The sequence below is a fragment of the Alligator mississippiensis genome, chromosome 7 (assembly GCF_030867095.1).
Source record: "Alligator mississippiensis isolate rAllMis1 chromosome 7, rAllMis1, whole genome shotgun sequence".
Classification (NCBI taxonomy): Eukaryota; Metazoa; Chordata; order Crocodylia; family Alligatoridae; genus Alligator; species Alligator mississippiensis.
This window is the reverse complement of record NC_081830.1, coordinates 38,070,989-38,098,416: the sequence shown is the minus strand read 5'-3', so window position 1 is coordinate 38,098,416 and position 27,428 is coordinate 38,070,989. Positions and strand designations below refer to the sequence as shown.

General features: G+C 46.9%; 1 protein-coding gene across 19 annotated transcripts in view; it reads left to right on the top strand.

The window, feature by feature from the left end:
* The window catches only part of KIF1A (kinesin family member 1A), a 143,623-nt gene extending 117,860 nt beyond the window's left edge, over positions 1-25,763 (top strand). For 14 of the 19 annotated variants that reach the window (XM_059730860.1, XM_059730857.1, XM_059730849.1 and 11 more), the window contains 11 exons: positions 8,973-9,087; positions 11,483-11,616; positions 12,963-13,024; positions 13,463-13,608; positions 15,372-15,584; positions 16,068-16,145; positions 17,557-17,681; positions 18,038-18,184; positions 18,578-18,770; positions 19,276-19,394; positions 20,689-25,763. In XM_059730860.1, coding sequence (XP_059586843.1) covers positions 8,973-9,087; positions 11,483-11,616; positions 12,963-13,024; positions 13,463-13,608; positions 15,372-15,584; positions 16,068-16,145; positions 17,557-17,681; positions 18,038-18,184; positions 18,578-18,770; positions 19,276-19,394; positions 20,689-20,731 — 1,375 coding nt within the window. In that variant the 3' untranslated portion in view covers positions 20,732-25,763. Of the gene's footprint in view, positions 1-6,588; positions 6,613-8,951; positions 9,088-11,482; positions 11,617-12,962; positions 13,025-13,462; positions 13,609-15,371; positions 15,585-16,067; positions 16,146-17,556; positions 17,682-18,037; positions 18,185-18,577; positions 18,771-19,275; positions 19,395-20,688 lie in introns of all 19 variants that reach the window. The other 5 variants (XM_059730859.1, XM_059730856.1, XM_059730844.1 and 2 more) reach the window with 2 other exon arrangements.
* The last annotated feature ends 1,665 nt before the right edge of the window (positions 25,764-27,428 follow it).

Genomic DNA, 27,428 nt, shown 5'->3' with positions numbered 1-27,428 from the left:
CAACCTACACTTGATTTGTGATAAGCAATACTGAAGCAGCCCTCTTGATATTTGTCTTTCTGAATCTGTATAGTCTTATGGTCTGATCCTTACTCTTGCAAGTAGCCAGTTCCAACCAAAGCAATGTAAGGAAGTGGACCATGAAAGCCATTAGAGGAAGCAGTAACTAATCCTTTTATGTCCCAAGAAATATGCATGTCCCGAGCAGTCCCAGCTAGAGATTTGACTTATTCAATAATAATAAGAAATATTTTCTCATATTTACATTATGTTGCTTTGAACAGAATAGTGACATGCTGTGCTACACTTCAACTTGACAATATGCAGTGAGTTGTATTTCCTTCCTTTAGCTTTCTTCCCTTTGGCTTCTCTGAGCATAGATTAATCAGGATTCTACACCACAGACTGTAGATTCATGTCAGAAGAAAGAGGTAAAAGATTTAGAATTCTGACATCAAAGGTTGCCTGATGTTCAAGCCTCACTGACCATCAATGGCATCAGTGCAATACTTTGAAATTCAGTGGGAGCTGAAGCACCTAAGTTTTCTGTAGGCATCTTTGAAAAATCTCAGCTGAAATGTCAAAATAAAATTGACATCCAGGTACCAGTTTTGCAGCCTTTCCTCACACTGACTAATACTTCTCACCAAGTAGTCCCATTGTTTTAATGTGTCCAGGGTTTGCAGAATCAGACTCTGAATTGGGAAGAACTCGGCAACAATACTTTTGAGTGGAGAATGTTTATTCTACCTGGGTTTAGATCTGAGGGGTTTTTTTAATTCTACTCTGACAGTCCTTATATTATGTAAATTTGCTTTATTTACACAGAATTTGTAAACCTTGACATTGCTTATGAAATACAGCATACAGTTATTTTTGCCTTGTAAGTTAGTAAGTATTCGTCTCTAAGGACAATTGCTGTGTAGCTTGCATTATTTGCCACACAAACTCCATCCGTTTATACAAGGCTTACATGTAGCATTATGCGTTTGCAATCCTAGGAGTTCTAAAGATCTTGGGCTTGAGTCTGCTTCTCAGTGGTGATTTTACCACTCTTGATTTACACTGTTTGAATCAACATTCAAGGTCTCTCCTGGAGTCCTATGTCCAGTTCTGGGCACTGCACTTAAAGGAAGGTGTGGACAAATTAGAAGGAGTTCATAGAGAACAAGAGAAATCATTAGAGGTTTGGGAAACATGACTTACAAGGAAAGATTGGAAAAATTGGGATTACTTAGTCTAGAGAGAAGAAGACAGAGTGGGAATACAATAACAAAGTTCAAATACCATAAGAGTGGTTTTGAAAGGGATGGTAATAGACAAGTTTCTGTGGCTATAGGGGACAGGACAAGGAAAAATGGTCTTACATTGCAACAACGGAAATTTAGATTGGAGACTAGAAAGCGTTTTCTCACTGTGAGGTTGGTTAAGCATTGGAACAGGCTACCCAGAGAAGTTGTAGATTCCGCATCCTTGGAAGTTTTTCAAAGCAGGTTGGACAACCACTTGCTTGGAGTGGTTTTATCGGGGACAATCCCACCTTGAGCAGCGGTGTTAAAATTGCTGTCTCCCAGATAGTGCTAGGGGATCATTAAAGCACAATTAAACCTTAAATGGAAAGTGAAATGCAAACACAGACAACTCAGTGTCCTAAAATCAAAGTCTAACTTTATTAGTACAACAACAAGTATTATCTTAGCAGTTTCTATATTCAGTGTAACACGTCAGGGTCTCAGGGGTGGCTGTGACACCTTTTGGTGGCTCCGTGACCATGCCCTGCTATGCCCCTAAAGCGTCCTCCTGCCTTTCCTGCCACACCTTGATGTTATATAAATAAATAGGGAGGCTGCCCACAGACCTTTGCTAGGCCTCAGTCCCACTGGTCCTAGGCCCCTGGCTGGGCCTTTATAGTCTCGGCCTTTGGCTAGGCTGCTACAGTCACTTGTGCCTGGCTTGGCAAACAAAGTCTTAAGGGCTAATTGAGTGGCTGCAAATCCTCCCCTTTACCACACCCCATGCATCACGGGGCGGGGGGGAGGGGGTTTACAAGGTATATTGTTCTTCTGTTGGGGCTTCAGCCTCCTCGGCCTTTGCCCCTTTTATCTAGCTAGGCCTTCTAGCCTAGGCCCACTGAATTGGACCTGGCTTTGAGGTACTAACTTTGCTTCTCCCTTCTAGTACAACTGGGCCCCTGGCCCCTGTATGTTGGGCTCCTGGCCCCTCTGTGGCTGCACCCTCTCTGGCGTTGCTCTGGGCTCAATAACAACTCAAACCCTGAGCCTGCTCCTGGCAGGGCTCAAGGCAGACAAGTGCCCTCTGGGCACTAATGAGGCCTCCACCTCCCCTTGTAGCCTCATCCCAGTCTACCAATTGAAACAGTAATATAACATAAGCCCCTGGGCTATAACAAACAAAACAATGGAAGCAGCCCTCTTCCCCTTTATGAGGGCAAAACTTCTTTCATTCTGGGGCCAGCAAACCTCCCAGCTGGCTTCTTGTGAGCTCCTTGAGCCTAAGTCTCCCTGCGAGCAGCAAAGCGGTCTGACCAGTGTCACTAGGTGCTTCTCCTGGGCAGGAGATCCTAACCCTGCAGCGAGCCGTGCCAGCTCAAGCCCCAGGTTTATATGCATCCAGGGCCCTACCTACCTCTGGTCAGCTGACTGCCTGCAGGTGCCTACTACTTGCTCAGTAGCCTGACCCCGGCAACCCGCAGCTGCCATGCCCTGCCTGCCCTGCAGTACTCCCTGGCTAGGCTACTTCTCCTCTTAAAGTAGCAGAGAGCCAAAAAACATTCAGTACAATAATCTCACCCAATCCCAGATGTTACTTTGGTCAGCAGAAAAGACAGCCACTCATTTCCTGAAGCAAAGTTGTATCTTTGGCTAGGGCAGTCCTTGAAGTTTGGATTTATAGGGACAGACATTACACATAAACCGGTTTAAGTGATCAGAAACTGGTTTAAACCTGTAACAGAACAGATGTTCATTGCATATAAACCAGTTTGAAAATGGCCTGAAACTGGTTTGAGATAAGTCTGCTTGAATGTAGTATCAGACTTAACTGATTTGGGTCAAACCAGTTTATGCAACGTCTGTCCCAGACCCCTTCCTGGTTTAACTTAAACCAGAGTCCCGCAGCATCCCAGATGCTTTGCAGCTCTGGGCTGGGCTGGGCTGGGCTGTGTGCTCTAGAGCAGGGCTGGCCCTGCCCCTCTGCTCCCTGGCCAGAGCTCCAGTGGAGACTTGCAAACACAGCAGGGTCTGCCTGGCTTCGCCCCCCCTCCCTCCCCCCCGCTTGCCTCCCCACACAGACCATAACCAGCATGTGGTATGCTAGGTAATGCTGAGTGGTGTCTGTGCAAGGTAGACAGGACAGTGTCTACTTAGGGCTTTTTGAAGCTAATTAACAGGTCAGCAGGTAATGTCCCTCCATTCTTTCCTTAGAAAAAGTTGTTTAAGTAGAGCTTGAAGTAATGAGAGAGGCTTTTGTTTTCTTGATGGGGGTGCTAAACACTGTGTTATCAACTCCCTGCTGGCTTCCTCACTGATCAGGAACAGTGAGGGGTGGAGGGGACCCCTTTCTAATCAGAGCATCCAGCTGGGGCCTGGCCACCCCAGCTCAACACTGTTGAAGGGTAGGGAGGGCTGATGTAGTGCCCCCGGCTGTCTAGCCTGAGCCACTGCAGGCATGTGCCTGCATTTTCTCAGTCCAGAAGGAGATGCAAACTGTCTGGGCAGTTGCAAACTGGTTCAGCCTAGCCAGGTTAGACTACCCTTCAAAGATTGAATCAGTTCAGCCTCAGGCTTTTTGAATGTCTGTCCCTAGCTATGATGACAACACTGAACTTTCTTGTTGCTTCCTTTTATGCTTTTCTTTAACTTCACTCCTTTGATGACTCCTTGCTTTCAGATTGGTCTCTCTGCAGTCAGCATATTGTCCATATTTTATCCTGTCAGCATATTCCTTTGTTCAACAGACCCATCATGAGCACACCTCTTAATTTGGCCTTTTTCCTGTGTCTTACTTTGGGCATTGTCCATTGGTCTCCCTTATCACCTGTCATCAACATATGCAATCATTTAATCCCTCTGATTCAGCCGTTTAGTGCCAAATTCAGTTAATTTGAGCTGGTAACAAAACTATTACTATGTTGTGTTAGAAAACTTCTCACAGTGATGGAAAAGGAAAGAAACATCATGCAAGCAAACTCAAGGCCATAAGCTGCTTGCAAGAGGCAAGACCAGCTTCTATTGCAGACACCAGCAAAATGAGACGTTCAGATAACAGTGAGGCTATGCAGAACTTAAGTAATGATTAAATAAGGCTGAACATAAAAGAAAACTTTAAACAATACTGTAATTCACCACTCTATAAACAGGTGCAACTTTAAAGCATAAAATATGACAAGCTACCCTAGCAGGGGTTGGATGAGATGACTTCCTACTTTCTTATGATTCTGATTGTAAAATCAGGCCCATTGTTTATTGCATAGGTGATACTGTCCTTTTGCCCAGAGGCCAGGAGCCTCTGCTGGGACTGCTGAGGGGAAAAGTGGCTTTGTACCCCAAGGCTGGTCTCCAGAGTGTCATTGTGTCAGTCAGGGAACACCTGATTTCTCTGGGTCAACTCCACCCTGACCACACTCCCTGTGTTCTGGACTATGACAGTGGGGAGTGTAATGGCAGCATATTAGCATGTGTGCCCCTTTGGGGTGCTCCCCTGCATGGTTAAACCCATGATACTGCCTTTTTTGTACAACCAGAGCAGCACAAGGAGGCTAAAGGGGCCAGGATAAAACTCACAATGCAGGATCTATTTTTTTGAGTGGCAGGGGTCAGAGGTGCCAGCTCCTTTGGATTCACAGGCTTTTGCAAGACCCTTTGCTGCAGCTGGTTGTGGAATTCATCACATGCTTTGGGAAGACATTTCCATTATGCCTTACATTGCACCTCAGAGCCTATCCTTTGGGGCAATGCTGGAGCAAGTCACAAAAGGCTGACTTTCCAGCTGGAGGACAGTGGGGGAGGAAGGGAGAAGGAGGAATGTGATATGGTTTAGTTGTTGCAGCCTTGACAGCTTTCAGTTGGTGTCTTACAGGAAAGCTCATTGCACAAGGTTCACTTCTAAAAAATGAGTAATGCTAGAGCACACATCCCTTCCTGGTGGACTAACAATTCACTCCATCTTCTAGTTGTTCTCAGCTTTCCTCTGTAGCCTGGCTATGGAGCTGAATAAATGAGCAAGGTGACTTCTGCCAGTGCAGCTAGCTAGTCCAGTAGCCTGGAAATCAGGGTGGTAAATTCTGGACCAGGTCACAGGTGACACAATGGTCTGTTGGCATCCTCCGTGACCAGATTTTGGTAAATGGCAAAAGCACCCAAGTAACTCAGTGAGAGGCTCTGGCCTGTAACAGCAAGAAGCCTCCAAATCAAAATGGATGGTAGCAGTTCACACAGTTCCTAGCTCAGATCAATCATATTAGTCCCTCACTGATGTGAACAGTAAGGTCACTCTCAAGCTTTTATGAAAAATGAATGCTAGTATGAGTGGTTCTGCGCTGGTCCTGAGGGCTCCAAGTAGAGCCAGGTCCCACATGTGGAGTCCTCGGACTCATGTGATATGGAGGGAGGGCAGTTCCATCCTCCCTCACCCCACACAGTTTCTGCAGGTCATATTGTTCAGCATAGAGAAAACTCAGTGTGGGGCCCACATGTCCTCCTTGTGAAAGCTGGTTGTGATTGCTGGTTGGGTATGATCAAGCCAAAGATGGAACAAACACCCAGGCTGGTCTGAGGGCCTTTCAAAACAAGAGGTCCCTGAGGGGCATCCAAAAGCAAGAGCACTCCCAGGCACAGGTTTGCCTGTTACAAAATCAGCACTGTTTACCCCACCACCTCCATGCAAAAGGTACGTACCTATTGGCAGGCTCTGAGGTTTTTGCCACACAGAGTCCTGGGTCTTTGACTTCCAGAGGTGGCATGTCATTTACCTGAAGCAAATGATTTGCCTGTGTGGTAGAGATGATGCATTTCTCTTGCCAGCCTTCCTGGGAAGGGCACTGAAAACCAGTGGTTAGTGAAAAGCCCTGCTCTTACCTTTCTCATCTTGAACCCCATGAGAGGCACCACAAACTAGTTTCACTCTGAGCAGAAGGTGCTGTCAGCCATGCCCCAGTGAGCACAAAACAGTGGGTCCTTCTGGGATACAGAACAGGGTATTTGCTTCAGCTTAGAGCCATCAAGAAAGCAGGGCATGGAAACCACTGACCAAATGACCTCTGACTGTGGGACAGTGGTGGAGGGGACTCTTCTTTCCACAGCAACAGTTCTGTGACACTGCACGTACCCTGTTCTCCCTACAATCATGTCCTTGTACCATGAGGATATTATCTTTGCTTACTTCCTGGTTCCCCACCAGCAGCAAAGTCCTGACTAACTATGGCTGCCATCTCTTCACACCCCCACACGCCCCTGGTAGCTGTATAGGTAGCTTGTCACTGGACACCCTGTGGACAATGCTTTCTGACATTTTAATTTTTTGTGTGTGTATGTGTATGTGTGTTTGTCTTGGGTTGCCTTCCACTTATAGCATTTCATTCGGAAATGACACTAGGTATTTCTCTCACACTTTTCTCTCGCGCACTTGCTCGGTCTGTTGCCTTCTGATTTTCTCTCTTTCTCCTCTAATTTGTTCCTCTGCTTTTTGCTCCCCCCCCTCTACAATCCTTCTTTCCTTATTTTATATCCTTCCCTTCAGAGTCCTTTGTCCTCTGGTGACTTGTGTCTACTGTGATCCTGACCTTGACTCTCTCTCATTTAGTTTTGATGTTTGCGACATGTTCCAAAACAATGATCTTGTTATTATGCTGTGGTGTCTAGAATGGGATGATAATGGTTTATCAACCAGCACAGTCAAATCTTCTTTAACAAGAGCCTCTTGCTGTTCCCTTGAGTGGGACCAGAACTGAAGCACGGCTTCTGATGAACAGGCCTGGGATCTTTTTAAAGAGATTTTTTGGCTGGGCTGATACTGAGCGTCAGTGAGCTGTGGTGGTGGAATGGCTGTGTTGGACTGTTTCTCAGTCATGTTCTCAAGGATGCTCAGATGGGAATAAGGGGGAGTTCTGAGTAGATGTCATCTTTGATCAGGATCTCAATGTGGCTTTCAAAGTTCTCAGTAGGCTAGAAGATAAATTCTAAATATTAGAGTTCACCAAGACAGGCTTACCAGAGAGACTGGCAGCCTGGTGGGAGATAGTCCGGTGACCCCAGAGTCATAGAGGTTTCTCTGGGACCTGTGCTGTCTCTGAGTTTCATTTGTTGCAGCCTTAAAATCCCAGCCTTAAAAATGGCCTTGCAAAAGACAACAGTCAGAGTACCTCTATGGCAACTTGAGAGGATCTCTCAGGTTTTACCTCCAGTTCTGCCCTTCTCCTGCTATGTGACTGTGGACAAGTTGCTTCACCGCTCTGTGCCTCATTTTTCCCATCTGTAAAATGGGGAGATATAAAACTAAACTTTGTAAGGTGCTTAGAGAGTGGCAAATAAGTGCTAGGTGGTGCTGGAAGTAATCTAGGCAGGGATTGGAGCAGATCAGTTGCTAATAGCTCTGTCTGTGGACAGTTCTGATATATATATTTGCAATACCAGCTTCTCTCTTCTAAAACATGCATCAGTGCAGAGGAAAGCTTCCTCTAAGACCAGCCCTGTGCTCTGTTACATGGAGATATTTACTTCTGATGATCAACCATCGTGACTAATTTCCCAGGAGAGAGGGCAGCTGATCAGCTGTGTCAGTCACAAGGATGAGGATGTCCAGTAATAATGTAACCAGACCTTGGTCCACAAATCCTTCCCTACAAATTAAAACACTTAAGCCCCTGCTTAGCATTAGGCATGTACTTAAGTGTCACTGGAGTCAATGGAACTCAAGCCAGGAGTGCATGTCAAGCCATGCTTAGATACTTATATGACTTGGAGCCTTGGTTGTTAAACTCCCCTATTTCCCCTGGTCAAAACAGCCTCTTTAATTTAGCATAGATGCTACGTGATGGGGCCAATGGAGAAATGAACATGACAGGCCCAGCTCCTCATGGGGCGCTTTTGATTTGAGAGCCAAACAGACCTAGTCCAGTTTGGCTTCAAGGCGAGAGCGGTGCACCAGTGATGAACAGTAGGAAAGAACTGAAGGTCTTTTCTGGATACTGAACTGCCATCTCCACCTCTGTGGGGAAATGGCAGGTTTGGCCATCAGTTAAAAGGTAAAAATAACAAAAACTCAGTAGGGGGTGGGGATCTCAATGGTGTCAGGGAGACACTGATCATGACCTGAGCATCCTTGCTTGTTGCCATTCTGAACATGCTTGCCAAACAGTAGCTAGCTGTTCCTTCAGGTGGAAGGAAGATGGTTTGTTGGCCATGTTTGCATGTTGAGATGCAGCTCTGGAGTGCTCTAGATCCATGCAGGGCCTTTCTCTTGGCTAGACAGACCCATGATACCATAGGCCCAATATTTCTTCCTCCTTTTGTCCAGCTCCCCCTCCATCACTCTTTCCATCTCTCCTCTTCTTTACTTTTCCCATGTCTGTAACATTTCTAGTAGTGCACATCCCACAAAGAGTTTCACATCTACTTTGTTGTTCACACAGAAAAGCCTACCTCCAGTTTACAAAGTAAATTCTCAATTGAAGCTTCCACTCTGAAAGTTTAGTAATTTTTAATAGGATGTGTATAGGGGGTAGGACCAATTTCTTGTCCTCACCAGTGGTCCACTATTGGACTTAGTTTGTTCCCGAGTACTCCAGAATGGCTGTATCCATCTGTCCCAAACATGGCTTTGTGTGTGTGTGTGTATATGTACGTGTGTGTGCGTGCGTGCGTATGTGGGTACATGTGCATGCATGTCTATGTATTTGTGCAGGTCTGACCTAATCCATAGTGTGTTTTTACCAGGTGTCTGCTGTTTCTTTCCAGGACGTTTTACCAGTTCGAAGCAGCGTGGGACAGCTCTATGCATAACTCCCTCCTACTGAATCGCGTCACCCCTTACAGAGAGAAAATCTACATTACACTTTCTGCTTATATTGAGGCAAGACCTTTCACCTGTTCTTGACCATCCCTTGACCATGAAATACATGCAATATAGAGGTTTTCCACCACTCTACTCTAAAATCTAGGCATGAACTAGCCTGCTTCTTCCAACTAACTCAAGGTGCTTGTGCAATACGCACAAAACTTTCTTAAGCTGGCAAGCAACCCAGAGCTTCAGGACTTGATCTCCCACTCCAGTAGACCAGTTATACAGGAGAACTGAAATCAGTTGAGTGAAGAATCAAGAGTGTGGACATGCAGCATGTTTGCTCCTTTGGATTAAATGGACTTTACGCCATAGTAATAGTGGAGCAAACACACAACACACAACCTTACTGCAGGACAGAGTTATTGCTTGATGTGGTGATTCTGCTCTCTGGACAACATTCTGGGGTTGTACTCACTAAAAACCAGCTCCCTCCAGCCATGTACAGCCCCTATTGTGTGCAGCCAACTTGGGTGAACTGGTTATGTGTCTGCTTTACTATGGAGTAAATTTACCACTGAGTAAAATCTGTGGTGAATTACTCTGCAGTAATTGTGTTATGGATTCGTACTCTCAGACCCACAGGCTGGATTTTGAGCCTGGTTATTCACATGTGCATGGCAGTCTCTGGATATAAGGCTGCGTTGCCAGGCCCTGTGCATAGGAAGACTCTGGAAGGTCCCACCCTTTTCAGATGGGCAGAGGGGAAATGGCTGGGGGCTTGGCTCCACCCGTTGCTATGCCAGCACACCGGCCTGTGACTGAGAACCCATGCTGGAAGCAGGCATCTGAGTCACTTTCTGGCTCATGCCTCGTTCCTATGGTAGCACATCTATACATTCCCCATTCCTCCAACTGCACTGCAAGGTGATACTTGGTTGCATCCTGGGAGCTGCTGGCACCAATTTGAGCTGTCATGTCCTCTCCAGATGGCCAGCTACTCCCTGAGTGGATGTCACCACTCACAGCTGATTTTCCACCAGATGGAGTTGCAAAGAATGGGGTAGGACAGTAGGATTGGACCTGTGTGGATCCTCCTGAAAAAATCTATGGGAATCAAGGAGGCTTGGCACCTTGTAGATTAGGCTCAGCTTTAAAATACAACCCCATCCATGACTCCCGCACCCCCCACCTTCTTCCTCCACTCAGGAAACCTGACCTTGTATTTCATTTCACTTTACTGGGGCTTCAGAGCTGACAGGAAGTTTAGATCCAGGCAACATCCAGAGTGACAGCCACAGAAGCTGTTGTCAGTAACAAAAGGAAGATATTTTGTTTTTGAAGTTATTGCATACAACAGGAAAGAAAGGGCTGGTTGTAATGGGCATGTGGTAAAGAAGGGGGTTGCTTAATATGCACTGAACATCTTCCTGAAAGGCTAATGCACATTTGAGAAAAAGTCACTTCATGATCGAGTTTGTGTCCAAGTTTTAGTTTAAACCAGGGGTCAGCAACATACAGCCCATGGGCCAGATCTGGCCTGCAGAGCCCAATGACTAAGGAGTAAGGAGCTGTACTTCCCCCCTTTACCTTTCCTCCTGCCTCCCAGCTGCAGCACAGAAGTGGCAGCAGCAGCATGGATGTGGCCTCAACACAGCCGCTCACAAGGTACACCTTTGCCCCAGCCGGGGTGTAGGGGGCTGTGAGAAGTGGTGGTAGTGCAGGCGCAACTCCCAGCTGCCTGGCCCCAGCACAGGCACAGGGAAAGTCCCAGTCTGCTGACATATCATGGAAGCCACCCAGCCTATGTCAGATTGAATCATAGAAGTAGGGTCAGAAGGGACCTTGTAGATCTTCAAGTCCAATCCCCTACCTGGGCAGGAGGAAAACTGGGCTCAATTGACCCCAGTCAGGTAGGCATCAAGCCAGGCATCAAGATTGGAATCTGGTCATTGAGTCCCATGGCTTGGAAGGGTTGCTGGCCACTGCTCTACCGCTGTCTTTCCTCACAGTGGTACCAATTTTCTCTAAGGCTGTCCCTTCCCTAAGGGAGATTTCAGAAGAGAGCAGTGCAGAAATCTTCTTGCAAAAGCCCAGGATCAGAGGAAGAGAAAGTTGAGCAGCAGAGACAAACATCTTTTGAATATTCGTTCTGGCTCAGGCAGTTTGGCCCTTACTGAGTTCCAGTTAAGCAGGGAAGAAACCATCTTACCATTTTTTCCCCTGCTTGTATTAGTCCATGCTTTAGGAAGGAACACACTTTAGGCCACAATTTGTGACAAAGCCCCACTGTGTCTGCTCTCTGCATCTGTAGAGCTCATCTCAGTAGATAGATTGCGCAGGCATGATGGTATCTTTAGTTCACAGACTGGTCCACCCCTCATTGCTGCTGATGAGGAGTTCCTGCTTTATTGCTAGTAGGAGCCATCCCTGTAACTCTCCCTTCTTTCTCCTCACCTCATTGCAGATGGAGAACTGCACCCAGCCAGCCGTGATCACTAAAGATTTCTGCATGGTCTTTTACTCCAGAGATGCCAAACTTCCAGCTTCACGTTCCATCCGTAACCTATTTGGCAGTGGGAGCTTGCGTGCCTCAGAGAGGTTAGAGAATCTCCCTTCCTTTCCAAAGGAAGGCACTTTTAATAATACTTGTCAGTTGTTATTAACAGTAACAGTACCCCAATTGTTTCATTCCAGTCCTTTCTGCAGCAGATGAGGGCAGCTTTTCAAAGGTATCTTAGGTGCTTTTGAAAACTGAACCCTAAGTACCTTTGAGAATCTGGCCGATGGCTTAATTCCATGCACTGCAAGCTTCCAATCCTTATGTATTTATGTCATTGATTTCCCTAGCAGCCTTGTGTGAATAATGCAAAGGCATAATAAGCAGAGCCATCCAGGAAGTGTTTCTCAAACCCCTTCCCCTGCAAAAATGTAATTAGTAATCATTATTTTAAAATTATGGTTCTAATTTTTCAGGTGTCCATGAAAATGAAAAAGGTTAACATGAATACTGCATAGCAACACCTTAGTACATGTATATATAACTGGACAGTTGTGACAAAACTTGAATTATTTTTTCCGAAAAAATATTTTTTGTGGGGAAAAAGTTACTCAGACAAACCATTCTGATGGTACATTTTGGATAAGCTGCAGCAGGAAAGTCCTGGGCAGGTATGAAGAGGTCACAGTGGCCTCTTTTATTGCATTTGCTGATTTGTACTTATTTCTTATGGTGTACTTATTTCTCACCTGTAGGCTCTTGCTGATGTGACATGAAGCTATGCCAATATTGCCTGAGCAAGGGATGGGCACTGTGTTTGTATAAAGTGCTGCTTGCTCAGAGTTAGCCGCCTGGTGTGTGCTCTTTGCCAGAGAGCACCTGAGAACTAGTCCTTGCCTCAAGGGTGTGGAATGAGCTGTGATTTATCTTTCTCTCCTCTTCTTCCTCCCTTGTCTTTAAAGAAGAGGGAAGAGAAATCAGTACATTCCCCTCTTGTAACAGTAGCAGAATCTGGGTCCTGGGTGTTCCTGCAGAAAAGGGTTGGCTGGCTGGCATATCCAGTGGTGGTGCAGTGCTGGGTTTTCTGTTCCTGGGCTTGGCAGGAAGAAATTCTATCCAGTGTGGTACACACACAAGCCATCCCGACCTATGCAGACAGCTTGCAGGTAGTGCTGATGGGCTCTGTGGTGGGCAGTGTCCAGCCTCCTCAAGAAGAAGAATGGTTAGCACAATCTTGGACTGAGGGCAGGACAGAGAAGGAGGTTTAGTGCTCCCTGAAGGGTTCTGAGTGCCACTGGAGAGAAGAAAAGAGCCCAGGAGAGTGTTGAAGGCACCCATCACCTTTTGAGCTAGAGTGGCTGGCCACTCCCTCCCCCACAAGAGAGTCTGAGAGACGAAAACCCTCTTCCCAGTGTGCACATGAATTCTTGTCTTCCTTTCGTTGCAGTAACCGTGTGACTGGAGTGTATGAACTCAGCCTTTGTCATGTGGCTGATGCTGGCAGTCCAGGTGGGAAACCCCTCTTTACCTTTTGGGTTACTCCAGGGGTTATTTCCCAGAGTCCCATCACAGGAGTTACATCCAAAAGGGGTGCTGAAAACCTGAGTTAAACTTTGGAGGCAAGTTCATCCCTAGTGTAACACCACTGGCCTCAGGGGATCACTGTCAATGGACCAAAGATCCATTTTTAAGTTTAGCACCTCCAGCTACATGGCTTTATGCGCTCAGCCGGGCAGCACAGATAAGGGTTGCGCCTAGCTTAGGCACAGTCTCTCTCCCAGAAATCTGTCCTCCCCACCCCCGCTGCAGTCCCCCTGGAGCACAGGTAGAGCAAACACATCTGTAATTAGGCGTGTATCAACTTTGGTCATTCCCTACCTAACCAAACAGTATCGAGTCTAAAGGCAAGAGCAGTGGTCCCTACAGCTGTGTGCATCTCCCCTGCAGGCATGCAGAGGCGACGCAGGCGTGTGCTGGACACCTCGGTGGCATACGTGCGAGGTGAGGAGAACCTAGCTGGGTGGAGACCCCGGAGCGACAGCCTTATCCTGGATCATCAGTGGGAGCTGGAGAAGCTCAGCCTCCTGCAAGAGGTAAGACTACATAGAAACCCCCTGCCAGGAGCTTCATGCCACCAATGGGTCTGGATTCCTAAAGGACAAGTACAAAGCCAGACCCTGTTCACTGTGCAACTTGCTCTCCCCATGGAAACTAACATGAATGGCAGAGAAAAAAGTGTTTAGGAACAGTCAGCATGGATTCACCAGGGGCAAGTCATGGCTGACCAACCTGATTGCCTTCTATGATGAGACAACTGGCTCTGTGGATGTGGGGAAAGCAGTGGATGTGGTATACCTTAATTTTAGCAAGGCTTTTGGTATAGTCTCCCACAACATTCTCACAGGCAAGCTAAGGAAGTATGGGCCAGATGAATGGACTGTAAGATGGATTGAAAACTGGCTGGCGCATTGGGCTCGGAGGGTAGTAATCATTGACTCGATGTCTAGTTGGCAGCTGGTATCAAGGGGTTGGTCCTGGGGCTGGTTTTGTTCAATGTCTTCATCAACAATCTGGAAGATGGCATACAGCGCACCCTCAGCAAGTTTGCACATGACACCGAGCTGGGGGGAGCAGTAGATACACTAGAGGGTAGAGCTAGGATTCAGAGTGACCTACACAAATTGGACGATTGGGCTGAAAGAAATTTCATGAGGTTCAACAAGGACAAGTGCAAAGTCCTGCACCTAGGACAGAGCAGTTCCATGCACTGGATGGGGGCTGACAGGGTGGGCAGCAGCTCTGTAAAAAAGAACCTGGGGTTTACAGTGGACAATAAGCTGAATTTGAACCAACAGTGTGCCCTTGTTGCAAAGCAGGGTAACGGCATACTGGGCTGCATTGTTAGGTATGTTACCAGCAGATCCAAGGAAGTGATTATTCCCCTCTATTCAGCACTGGTGAGGCCACATCTGAAGTACCATGTCCAGTTTTTGGCCTCCCACTACAGAAAGGATGTGGACAAATTGGAGAGAGTCTGTCAAAGGGAAACAAAAATAGTTTGGGAGCTGGGGCACATGACTTATGAGGTGAGGCTGAGGGAGTTGGGCTTATTTAGTTTAGAGAAGAAAAGACTGAGGTGGGATTTAATAGCAGCCTTTAACTACGTGAAGGGGAGTTCAAAAGAGGATGGAGCTAGACTGTTCTCAGTGGTGACAGATGAGAGAACAAGGAACAACAGTCTCAAGTTGTGGCAAGGGAAGTTTAAGTTAGATACTAGGAGGACTTTTCTCACTAGAAGGGTAGTAAAACACTGGAACAGGTTACCCAGAGAGGTTGTGGAATCTCCATCCTTGGAGGTTTTTAAGACCTGGCAAGGCAAAGCCCTGGTTGGGATGATCTAGTTGGGGCTGCTCCTGCTTTGAGCAGGGGTTTGGACTAGATAACTTCCTGATGTCCCTCCCAACCCTAATTTTCTATGATTCTATGTAGGAGATGCTTCTTTTACAGGTGTCTGGTCCTTCACTTTATATAATACACTAGCAGAGAGGCAGCAAATACAACACAGTGCAGCTCTTAGATGTTTAGTCCCATTTCCCTGGCTCTTCCAGCACTGGGAATGCTGAAGAGTTGCAGCTTGGACCTAAGAAGTTGAAGCAGGGAGGGTGGTACTGGGGTCTCTGATGCCTGCTCACCCACTAAGATGCAGCCAAGGCATCACATTACTCTAAAGCGCTGTAGGACCTGTGACATTTGTTTGCTCCAAGCTGCTTGGTGTGTGAATAAAGTGGCAAAAGGGAAGAGAGAGAGGTGCCAGAGAGGTCATCTGCCAGACATGAGCTGGAATGTTTTTGCTCAGGTCGAGAAGACAAGGCATTACCTGCTTCTGCGTGAGAAGCTGGAGACGACCCAGCGGTCAGGCCTGGATGCCCTGTCCCCCTGCTCCAGTGAGGACTCTGACTCCCGCAGCACATCCTGTGTCTCCTCCCCGCTTTCAGCAGACGGCCCCCCAGAGGGCAGGACGTCTCCCCCAGAGACCCCCAGTGACAGGCAGAAGGAGCTGGCAGTCAAGGTATTACATTACAGCAAATCTGCTCCACTCAAGGGCTCCAAACAGGCTCCCCTTCCTGTTGTAACAGGTAGGCAGCAGCTTCTCAGCAAAGGAGCACAAGGGAGAGAATTGCTGTAGTCATGGTGGTGGGTGACAGTGGCATAGAGGACAGTTTCAACAGAGGGGAGGCAGAGGCAGCAATTAATGTGGTCGGTGGAAGGGAGGAACTGGGAGGCAGGTGGACCCAGATGTGGGAAGAAGAAACTATGGAAGCTCTGAGTCAAGCAGGGAAATGGAGGAGATGGATTTGTGCTCTCTGCCACTCCCCTCAACTAGAACATCCCCTTTGAGATATTTAGCCCCTGAAGCTGAGACAGAGCCACAAACTGCTAGAAAATCAGAGCGGGGTTGAAAAGAGTCCATGGAGGAACAGGAAGGTGAGTCTTTATACATAGAAAATGGCCTTGTTTGCTAACCACACACTGCCCTTTGTTTTCCCTCCAGTGCCTGCGTCTCCTTACCCACACATTCAACAGAGAGTACAGTCACAGCCATGTTTGCATCAGCGCCAGCGAGAGCAAGGTATGGCCAGCCCTAGTGCCTTACCATGCCCTGTCTCCAACAGTGGCACAGTAGCAATATAAAGGAGTGTCTCCACAGCAATGGGGAGACCAGCTGTGAAACACATTCTTGGCTAGGGCTGAATGAAGTATATTGGCAGGAGATTTACAGTGACTGCAGATAAGGCCTGAGAGGCATATTTTCCTCCACTTGCAGCGATGTCTCTCCCCACTTGCAGCAGACTCCATTGCAATGCAGTCACTGTCACCTACTAGACAGGTTCATAGCTCTGCATTCCATGGGCACCATCACTGCTCAACAGAGCACGGAAAGGGAGGCATGAGGAGCATCAGCCTCCTGGCCTCAGCCAAGCCAAGAATGGTCTTGTCCTAAACCTACAGCCTTCAAAGGCCCTGCCATGGCTGCCAGCCGACTGCCAGCTTTGATGGTCTAGGGTCTCAGCACAAGAGGGCCAGCTGCAGAAGAAAACTTCATCAAGAGTAATAAACTGTAGATGGCTGGGAAAAAGCTTCCCACTTTGTACTCTGGCCCTTCTGCTGAGGCAGTCATGAGCCTGGCCCTGCCACCTGTCTTTTCCATTGAGAGCACTCAGGTTGGGAAAGAGGGAAAAAAAAGTGAGGGAAGGAGGTAGAGGGAGAGAATGGGCCTGGGGAGAGGAACTGGGTGACTTATCTTGAGGATTATCTTTGCTGGTGACAGAGAAGATCTCATGCCCTGCCCCATCCTTGAAGACTGCACCTCCCAGGCAGGCAAAACTCTCTACAGCTGGTAAACTAGGGGGAAAACCCATGGGTCTTAGTATATTTAATCCTCACTCTGTCCAAGAGCCATAAAAGGTTGCAGCCTCAATGTCAGTATGTTGCCCCCACTTCCCTTACAGCTGCAGTGACACAGGTGTACTGAGGCTGCTACAAAGTTTGGATAGCAGATGGTGTGTAAGATCATGTCTACTGCCCAGCATAGCTGTGCCAGCAAAACCCCTGTCAGGATGCAGCTCTGCTGGAGGAAGCGTGTTTGTTCTGACAGAGCTCCAGCCACTGGGGGAGGTGGTACAGAACCACCAGATGCCACATCTCCAGTAGGGAGCCTTGCTAGTAAAGCTGTGGTGGCAGCAGCCCTGTAATGCAGGCAAGGTCTGAGTATGAAAACCCTGCTCCCCTTAGTTCATTGTGACCTTCAAGGACCTTGTGACTGCATGAGTAGGGAAGAGGAACTGTCTGTGCAGCACAGAACACCAAGCCTTTTCCAGCAAAGGCCCAACTTGTACCTAGTATAAGCTGGTGTAGCTATGTTGTCTTCAGCATGTCCAGTCTGAATCGTAGATTTAGCTTGCTTGTGTCCTGCTGCTGAGATCACATTGATAAGAGTTAATAGAGACTGACTCCAGTCAATGGTTCTCTTCTTCCTGCAGCTGTCAGAAATGTCAGTGACCTTGATGAGAGACCCCTCAATGCCTGCTCTTGGTGTCACCACCCTCACTCCCTCCTCCACCTGCCCATCACTGGTAGAGGGTCGGTATAATGCCACAGAACTCAGGTAAGAGAAACTTTGGGAGGCCCTGATGGACTAAATCTGTAGGCTGACACTCCACCATAGAGACTGGCTCAGTCATGTTGCTCATACAGTTACATCCAGACACTGAACAGCTATGCAATTTGGCACGATTGGCAATCCATGCCCCAGAATAGGTTTAATACTCATGGCAGCAGAAGCACTGAAGGCCAGAAGTGTTGTGTCTTAAAAGTAATCTTAGGGGAGACTCCACACAGTTATTGGCCTGTCAGCTTCAGGAATGCCAGCATAACCAACTTTCAGAAGAGAAACAGAGATGTCTTTAGTCAAAGTGACTTTGAAGGCATCATTGTAACTCCATGCCTCTCTCTCCTTTCCAGAACCCCCCAGCTCTGTTCCAGGGCAGAAAGCCCAGAGCCAGAGCCTGCAGCAGATGGAGAACAAAAGAAATCTCCTATGCGTGGGCCTGAAGAAGAGAAAGAACCCCGGCGTTTATTGGTTCCTGATATTCAAGAGATCCGGGTCAGGTATGAGCAGTTTACTATGAGCAGGGTGGGCAGGGCAGTGCCCTCTTTTGGGCAGGGCTGCAAGAATTCCCTGCAGCTGGAGCTAGTGTGCCTCTTTTGTTCTAGAGCAGGCAAACGTTCCACTCTCCAGCCAGCCAGGCCAAAGATGGAGGCAGTCCCTCCTCAAACCAGTGTGCATACAGGGAGATGTCAGGGTTGTAGGTTCTACATGTGGTGTAGGACCCAGCACCCTACCGAGGAGTCATGGGAGATGGCATCACTCCTGGCTTTCTGTGGAGTGGAGACACAATGTGCAGAGCAACATGAGCAATAACATGTTGGTGCACTAACACTTTTGCTAGGCAGCTTTTCCCAGCCACTAAATACAACACTGACCTCTCTTCCCCTCTGCAGCCCCATTGTCTCTAAGAAGGGCTACCTGCACTTCCTGGAGCCTCACACCAATGGCTGGGTGAAGCGCTATGTGGTGGTGAGGCGTCCCTATGTCTACATCTACAACACAGACAAGGACTCTGTAGAGAGGGCCATCCTCAACCTCTCGTCAGCTCAGGTGGAATACAGTGAGGACCAACAGGCCATGCTGAAGGTAAATGCTGAAGGCTGGGCCATGGGTAGGGCAGGACAAACTCAGCCCAAGTCTGATGGACTGGAGGATCGCCAAAGTGGCAGCCCATGTCTGAGACCACACCAACAGGGAAGGACTACAGCAACTGCTTTGGGCCAGCCCAAGTAGTGACCCTGGAGCTAGGAGGGGAAAGGGTGAGGTTCCCAAAGGAGAAGCAGATGAAGAGCGAGGGAAACTAGGAGTACAGGCATGCTAATGCTTCCCACTGCCCCGATAAAGAGATCCAGTGCCACTAGATGAGTTGCCTCTTGTTCCCTCATTGGCACCCAGCATGCCACAGGGATGGAATCATTTCTTTACCATGTCCACAAGATTTCTCTAGAGGAGATGCAGCCCATGGTGATGTCACATGTTCTAGCTGCATCTGCATCCTGGCTGAGATCCCTGCTTGCTCCAAGCCTTCTTGGTGCTGCCACACCATGGCTTAAGTGGGGGACTCATTCACTCATTCACTTGTCTGTTGCAGACCCCCAACACATTTGCAGTGTGCACAGAGCATCGTGGAATCTTGCTGCAGGCGAGCAGCGACAAGGACATGCACGACTGGCTGTATGCATTCAACCCCCTCCTGGCTGGATCCATCAGGTAACTGAGGCACTCCCTCATTCTGTCCACAGGCAGCCCCAGGGCTGGGCAGACTGCTGTTGCAGGAGCTTGGCTTGGCTTCTCTGGCTCCACCCCCCTCCCCACCCCCACTGCTCTCCCTTGCCTTTTATATTCTAACTTCTGTCTCCTCATGCTTTCTGCATGAGCTTTCACAGGATCTGATCAAGTGAACCTGGGTTCATGAAAGCTTGCACTCTCTCTATATTTCTTATTTAGTCTATAAAGGTGCATCTTTACCCTGCCTCCTGACTGACTGCACACTAACACAGCTAACTACCTGTCTTTCACTATACACTGTCACGTGCCCCTGAAGGTGCAGCTGAGGCCAGACCTGAGCCTGATGTCTGACAACTGTGTGTTCAGCACAAGGAAGTTACTAGAGATTCTGCCATCTCCTGCCACATCAGCTCAGTCACTGGGACAAGGGTTCTCAAATTACCATCTCTCTGCCATGGGCAGTACCATATGCTTGGTCCTTTCCATTTTGCTTTGAACTGGGTGTTGATGTGTTCTTCCCTAGTGCTCAGTGCCACTTCTTATAAAATTCAGAGCTGCCCAATTTGCTCCCCAGACTGTATTTTAGCAAGTCTCTGCAGCATCAGATACTGCAACATAGGGGGTTAAACTAGGAACATGGCAATATTCTGCTCTCAGTCTGCTCACAACCCCATATCCCAGAAAAAGCTGATATTTCTCCAAAATGTTTAGAGCACTGTTCTTAAGGTACATAGTCAGGTTGACTTGGGCCACCAAGCAGCGCATAGCAGTACTTCTCCAATGATACCGTGGGGTTGTAAAGAAATGAGACCTTCGTGTTATCTGCAATTTCAACTGGTTACATTCAGAGACAGACCCTGAAGTGGGGTGAACCCAACTCACTATGCTGACACTGTTTTTTATCAGTGGAAGATATGGTCCTTAATCCCTGTTGCAAAACCGTTTTTTTGCAGATGTGAAATTAAAAAATGATTAGAGAAATAAATGGAAGTTCGGTGTAGTCATTGGTTAAAGAAACATATCTACCCATCCTCCCTATGATTAACTGATTTGAAATGAATTCTGGTGCTGGCCTGTGTCAGACTCAGGATACTGAGTTACCTGGACCTTGGCTCTGTCCTTAGGTTAATCCAACCTGTGATTTCTTTCTCCTTTCCATATTTTTAATTCTCCATGATGTGAACTCTGGAGCATATTGTTTCTGCCTCCCTTTTTTTCTCTCTGTTTTTCTTTCCCAACCCCTTTGACTCCTCTTGTCTCTTCCTTTCCAAAACAGATCCAAACTGTCCAGAAGAAGAACAGCCCAGATGAGAATCTAACCTAAAACTCAAAACCATCCTCCACCTCATCCATCTGCCAACAGGATTGAGATCGTTGATTCTCATCAAAAGCCCCCATCTTAACTTCAGATCTCTCATACCACCTACCGCCCTAGCTGCCTGCTCCACCGGAGGATACATCTTGATCTACACCTTCACTGGGAAAATTCATTTCTGTTGTAGCTGCAAAAGCCTGGTACAGCCTGGCCATGATTTCTTGTGTGCATGTGATCCTCTGCCCGTCTCCTTGTTGGGTGACCTTGGTGTCATATGACCCGTAACTCTAAGAAGCGGGCGCTGCGGTTTTTTTTTTGTTCCCATTTTAAAACAAGTCTTCAGTTTAAAGAGGCAGGAGTGTGTGAAAGCTCAGAGGTTACAAGTCATGAGGAGTTGCTTCTGTGTGAAGAGAAAGTGGTAGTTTAGGTATTTCCCAATTTATTGAAGTTTAAAAAGAAAAAAAGAGAAGCAGTGACATGATAAACTAAGTTACAGTAGTTTGAGATTATATTTATAAAGTATTTATTTCTATTTACTTCACTGAAAGCTATACATTGAGTTAATTCTGTATTGTTCCTCAAACTCACACACATACAAAGCCTCCCCCAGGAAAGGGAAGGCCATGGAAGATGGGCCACCAAAGAGGGTCTTGTCTGGCCATTTTGCGATGCCATCTTTGTCTTCTTTCATGGACCTTTTCACTGGGAGGTCTGGCTGAATTCAACTGGTCCCACCTGTTGTGAGTGCTGACATCTGCACTCTTCGTAACTCCAGAACTATTGCCCCATGCTCCATCTGCTTGGCCGTGACTCCAGAGTCAAAACCACTTTCCCTACAAGTGGCAACTAGGCAATGAGTCATGACTTCCCACATAAAGTGATTTCCACCCACCCTGTGCACCTCAGGAAGGAAGTGGCTTGCTGCATACATAGAATAGCAGAGACACCCGTTCTCCCATGGGCATGTCACTGCATGTACTGGGGCCCTTCCTCAACTTGCTTGTACCATGTAAAGATCAGTGTGTGTGTTGAGGGTGTGTGTGTGCATGTTTTTCACCCAGTACTTGAAATCCAGTCATGTAGCATTTAGTGGCTAGCCAGGTGGGATGCAGTGATGGCTGGTTCTGGTTGATTCTATCAAGAAGGTTTGGTTTTGAGGGGGCAGAGGTATTACCTCTAGTCTGGTTACTTTTAGCACCTATGTTGGTATGGGGGAAAAGAGGCAGAAGAGGAGTCTGAAGTTCTGGAAGAGCATATGGTCCAGTCATTTAGCTTGGAAGGATAGTGCTGTTTGAACACGTCCCAAGCATAGTGTGCAGCCTGCCTCTCAGAAATCTTGAGCAAGAAACCATAAGCACACAGGCCATCTGCACCATCCTGTCCTAATCTCTGCCCTGGGTTGGAGGCTTTGGAAAAACTTTGAGAGGATGAATCAGTGTCACATGGACTTGCATCCAGAGGGGGCTGTGGAACCCTTTCTGGTCCAATAAATTCGAATGGGGACGTGGGGAGAGGCCTGAAGGGATACCATGCTGCTAGGGAATGTGCTATTGTGAGTGGCAGCAGGCTCCCATTATGCATAACCACAGCTCGGGTTGGACTAGTTCACCAGGTGACACTAAATAGCTAGTTCACTGCAGGAGTGATGAAAGGGCTCATGCCATTATACCTGGGCAGATGGCCAGAATTAATAAAGGGCTTTTTAAAACGAGATCAGAAAGTTTCATAGGAGCCCAGAGTCAGAGCAGCTGCCTTGAACCAGGTGGCTAACTCTCATGCCCTTTGCTGAAAGGGCTTTTACTTTCCTTCCTTTTTCTTAGGGAAAGAACCTGCTCAAAGCAGATGAATGGGGAATGGAGAGCATGGCAGGGGTTTGGGGTGGGAATGGCTAGGAAGATATAAACTGAGGCTTCTTTTTACTTTTGTATGTGATGTTTCTTATACCCCTTCCCATTTAAAATAGTAACTTCCACCTTCTTTCCCGTGCCCCCATCTCTCTGTCTGACTTAGGCTGCCTTTGTAGAATAGCTAAGTTGGTGGGGAGGAAGCTTACCAAAGCAGAGACATGGCGTGGTCAACAGCCCTTCTCCCCTTTGCAAAGACCTGGTTGACTGATGATTGATTAACTTGATATAAGCTTTTCTAAGGTCACTGAAGCAGCCAAGGTCTTTGCTTTTTAATGCCCAGGATTGTTTTTGTTCAGCGCTCCCCTTGTGAGATTTCCAGTTGGTCATGTACACACAAGTCCAGGCAGAAATGTCAAGGAGGAGATTTCTCCACCTATATCCCAGGACCCCTTGCTGGTCCATGCTTCATCATCACACATTCACGGCTGACCTTAAATTTGCACAGCACAGCTGCGCCTTGGTTCTCTTTGGCACTTTTCCATCCTGTCTGTTGTGTTTGCTGAGTGCTGTATGTGTGGTTCCAAGTGGAGATGGTCTCTGCACAGCTTTTCTTTCCTCTTTACTTTTTTGTTTTGTTTCGTGGAGGCTTGGAGGGGGAGGCATAGAAGAGGGAGGCAGGAACCCCAATGCAGCCTGTAGTCTGCTTCCACAAATCAGTCAAGATGTCCCACACACCCAAGGGCTGGCAGCCTGCCATCACACTGTGGTGTGAACACAGCCTCCGTGGGGTGCTCCCCCAGCCCCAGCCTCTCACTGGCCCAGAAGCAGAACATGTGTTTCAAGACAGGATGTAGTTTAGCCCTCCTGCTGCGTGCTGAATGGCCTTTTATTTCTCTCCAGAACCCTTTTCTTTTTGGTTCTGAACAGCTCCCTGGCATCACTCATGTTCCCAGGGGGGTTTCATTCTATCTCACAGACCTGGATGGCATCATGGGTCTCCACAGGGAACAGTGTCAAATTCAGCCTCCAGTGCTTGCTCCTTTCCTTCTGTGTGCCAGTCCTACGTTTCTGGGAAGACAGGTCAGACAGCAGCTTGTCCACACAGACAAAGATTTCTTAGTATTACAGCTCAAATGTCCATAGCCAGGAATGAGCACTTTTCCCCATCTAAATATGTTTTAAAGGGTTTTAGAAATCCAGAGGGAAACTTTTCACTTCTGACAGGAACATGCAAAAGAATCTCTTAATGCTTGACCCAGTTGAGGAGAACATTTAAGTATGTGCTTAAGTCACACTGAACAGTTAAGCATATGCCTAAAGTTAAGCAGGTGCTTAAATTCTTTGCTAAACAGGACTAGAGAAGAAAAGTGAGGAAAGGGTGGAAATGCCATTGGTTACCATAGGGAAAGGTGGCTTGGAAGTTTTCCTTTGACAGGGTTGTGGGGTAATGATTATGGGGCCATGCCTTAGGTCAGCAATCCTGAAGAGCGTGGTCTTTGGTCTGGTTGTGGAAGAGACCTTGGTTTCATTCAGTCAGTGCTGAGTGTGCCTGAGGCCAGCAAACCTGTAGAGCACACCAGGTGGCTGAGTTGAGGATCAAGGGCCTGACCCAAAGCTTCCTGAAGTCAGTATAGTGCTTCCTGTTGACTACACTGGGCTTTGGATCAGGCTTTGAATGTGAAGGCTGAGGTGGAGAAGTTTAGGGAGGAATGACTGCCTAGGGGGCTTACAGTGGTTCCCTACAGTATATCCAAGTAGCTGTAATCTGTGGATTTCACAGGCTCCACCCAAGCAATGGCTGGCAGTAGTCCTAATCCAAGTCCCCTCTTTATGTGACACCCTGCACCTTTCTTCATGTCTCATCCTTGCTGTTGAAGGTTCCACCCATTCCCAAAATTCAAGTAGATGAGACTAGCCCCTGCCCTCAGAGTAGCTAAGGAGAATTTCCATTCACATTTCTTTGCTTTGTACTGAAGGATGAAAAGGGTCGAGATATATAAGCATTAAAGATGAAGCAAAACCTCGAGCTTCAGTTAATCAGAGATGAGGCACAGAAGCTTTGTGAGGGTGAGAACAGCAAGAGGAAAAGAAACAAGGAATCCTTGTCACAGAGAGAGACGCTGAACAAGGCATTCTGGAGGAAGTCCCCACTGTGTTTCAGTGCGTGTAGATGAACTGGAGAACCAGCTGAGTTCAGCCTGAACAACCAAGATGTAGACTGGCCACTCAGAAGTGACACCACTGTTGTCCTTTAATAGTTTTCTGCTGTTTCCTTTAGATCACATAGGCCAGTGAGATACAATGTTGTCAAAAAAGTTAACCATGACTTAACAGGGAGTTAGGATAAGAGGTAATTCCAAAAAACACACTTGTCATTTGGAAACATCTTTGAAATGGCCTCTCTGCCTGAGCTTTTGTAACCATACAAGGGGAACCAGTCATCCATTTACACCAGGGTTTTCCTATGTAGGGCCCAAACTAATGAAATAATTTTATTAAGATCATAACTAGGTGCTTAATCTAAGGAGAAAATGCCAGTGCTGCAAAGGGCCTTCAGGCAGAGGGACTGCTGGTTTTGTAACAACAGGATTGTTTCCTAAAATGACCTCAGAACAAACTTGCTAGCAGAAGTTTGGACAGTAGGCAGCACCCGAATGAGAATTGGGGTAGCTCACACAAGCAGTTCCAGCTGTTGCCAATGATGATGCATCCATGCTAACACACACTGTAAACAGCAACAGCCCATATGTCTTAACACCTGTCTAATATGCTCTTACTGTCTTTCTGTCTTGTATTTAATGAGCTGTATGAAGGAATCCATCACTTTTCATGAGCTGTGACTCGTTATTATGATCTTACTGTACAATGAAGGAGGTTGTGGTTAATTTTATTTTGTTTTACTTTTTTTGCCTGTGCTTCCATTATCTAGTTTGTCCACATGAGTTCTTCCTGTGATGCCATCCCCAAGTGCTGGGAGACCATTTCTCTTGCTTTGTATATATGTGATTGCTGTGGGCACACCCTTTACCACTGTATAATAACAAGAAAAAAATACTGAAGTACTGAGTCTAGTTTTCTTGATGTCTTAAACTATGAGTGTTGGAACCTAGGGTCTTAAACTGTTTGTGTACACTTAAGGCATTGTTCAGTTAAGAAATAAATGTGGCATTTATGCAAATACTGGAACAATGGTGCCTTTCTCTTTTATTTTTTTGCTTAAAGAAATAGGTCCAGTCATGGCTGATATAGACAAAGTAAAGTCTGATCTCTGTATTGCTACGAGTAAATGAACATGAGGCACAAATCCTCCTCTTAAGTCAACAGACAGTGGTCTATCATGAGTGTAGCCTCAAGGGTACTTATATGTAAACATGGATATTTTCTACCATTTGTCTTTTGGCATGCTAGCATATACTACACATATGACATACACTAAGAAAACACAATAGGGCCAATTGTCTTCTCGCAATCACACAAGATACTGAGCACACTGGTCTCAATGTAGGAAAATGTTTACCATTGTGCTTTATGTTTAGGCACTGAGTGAGGAGTCCCATTGAACTTAATCACAAAGTTAGAGAGAAGTACATATATCTTTGATGGAATACTTTGGTTGTTGACAGGCAAAAACAGCCAAATTTGTACAACTTTAAGGTACATCTAAATCCAGGCAATATATTGCAGATAAGGTGCTGCCCTGTGATATATCATAACTATATCATAGATTTCAGCACTAGCAGAATATTGTGCCTTAAAGACCCGACAAAATCCTTGCCTTTCATTAAAGACCTAGATGATGCAGAAAATCACCATACAGAACGTTAGGGATGAGAGCTCTTCCAATTCAGTCATCAGTTTCAGGATTCACTAACCCTCCTTGATCCTCACCTTTTAGCAGCTAAGTACAAGCCATTAAAACACTACAGCAGCCATTTCTTTGCAATTTGGCCTATGTTTTCGGTGGGAAATGTTGCATCTGCAATAATATATTTCATTACTGGAGGCAGCATTAATGGCATCCATTGCTAAGTTATCACTTCTGAAAAAAAGAAGAGTACATATTCCACCCACCTACTTTACTCTGTACCTTGCCAGACAAAGCAAAGAACAGTCAAGGGTTAGCCTTTTCATTTCTTCCTACTCAAGATTAAACACTTTCTCCATTTAGCAAAAAAGTAGCTAATCTGGGGATATGACTTCATGGCATTCTGAAGGTTTTAGGTTCAGTACAGAGGGCATGTCAGTCCTTTACAAACTTTTGGTTAACAAGAACATGCATGTAAGCAGATGGAAGGGTCACGTGGTGCTGCTAACAAATAACTGAGCTCCATCATCCTCTGCATTCCTGCAAAGGATATTGCATGGAGATCCCTCCCTGCTGTGGGTCAGCTGCCTCTATGCCACATTTTTCATACTTTCAGGACCCCTGAACAATGCTCCATGAGTCTGGGATTGTGCCTGAGACATAAGGCAGGAGCAATAAGGGAGTGGCATGAGGAATGGATGTGGGTCTTTGAGGCATTTGCTGGCTGGAGAAGCCCTGACACCTGCACTTCACTGGAGCTGGTCTGCCAGGGAGAGGAGTGCTAGTGTTGAACAGTTACAAATGTCCAACTCGGGATCCTTAAAATTCTAGTTTATTAGGCGGATTGAAACACTGTAATCATAAACCTTGGGGCTGGTCTCCACACACACAAATGCACACACATACACACACACACAGTAGCAGGCTACAGAGTCAGGTATACCTATCCTGCAAGCGCTGGAGTCTGTCGTTGAGGCTTCTTTCAGCGTGGTGTTATCTTCCAGAAGGGGGTTGCCGGCTGGTCCTTTTGGCTGGACAGGTCTGGTCGA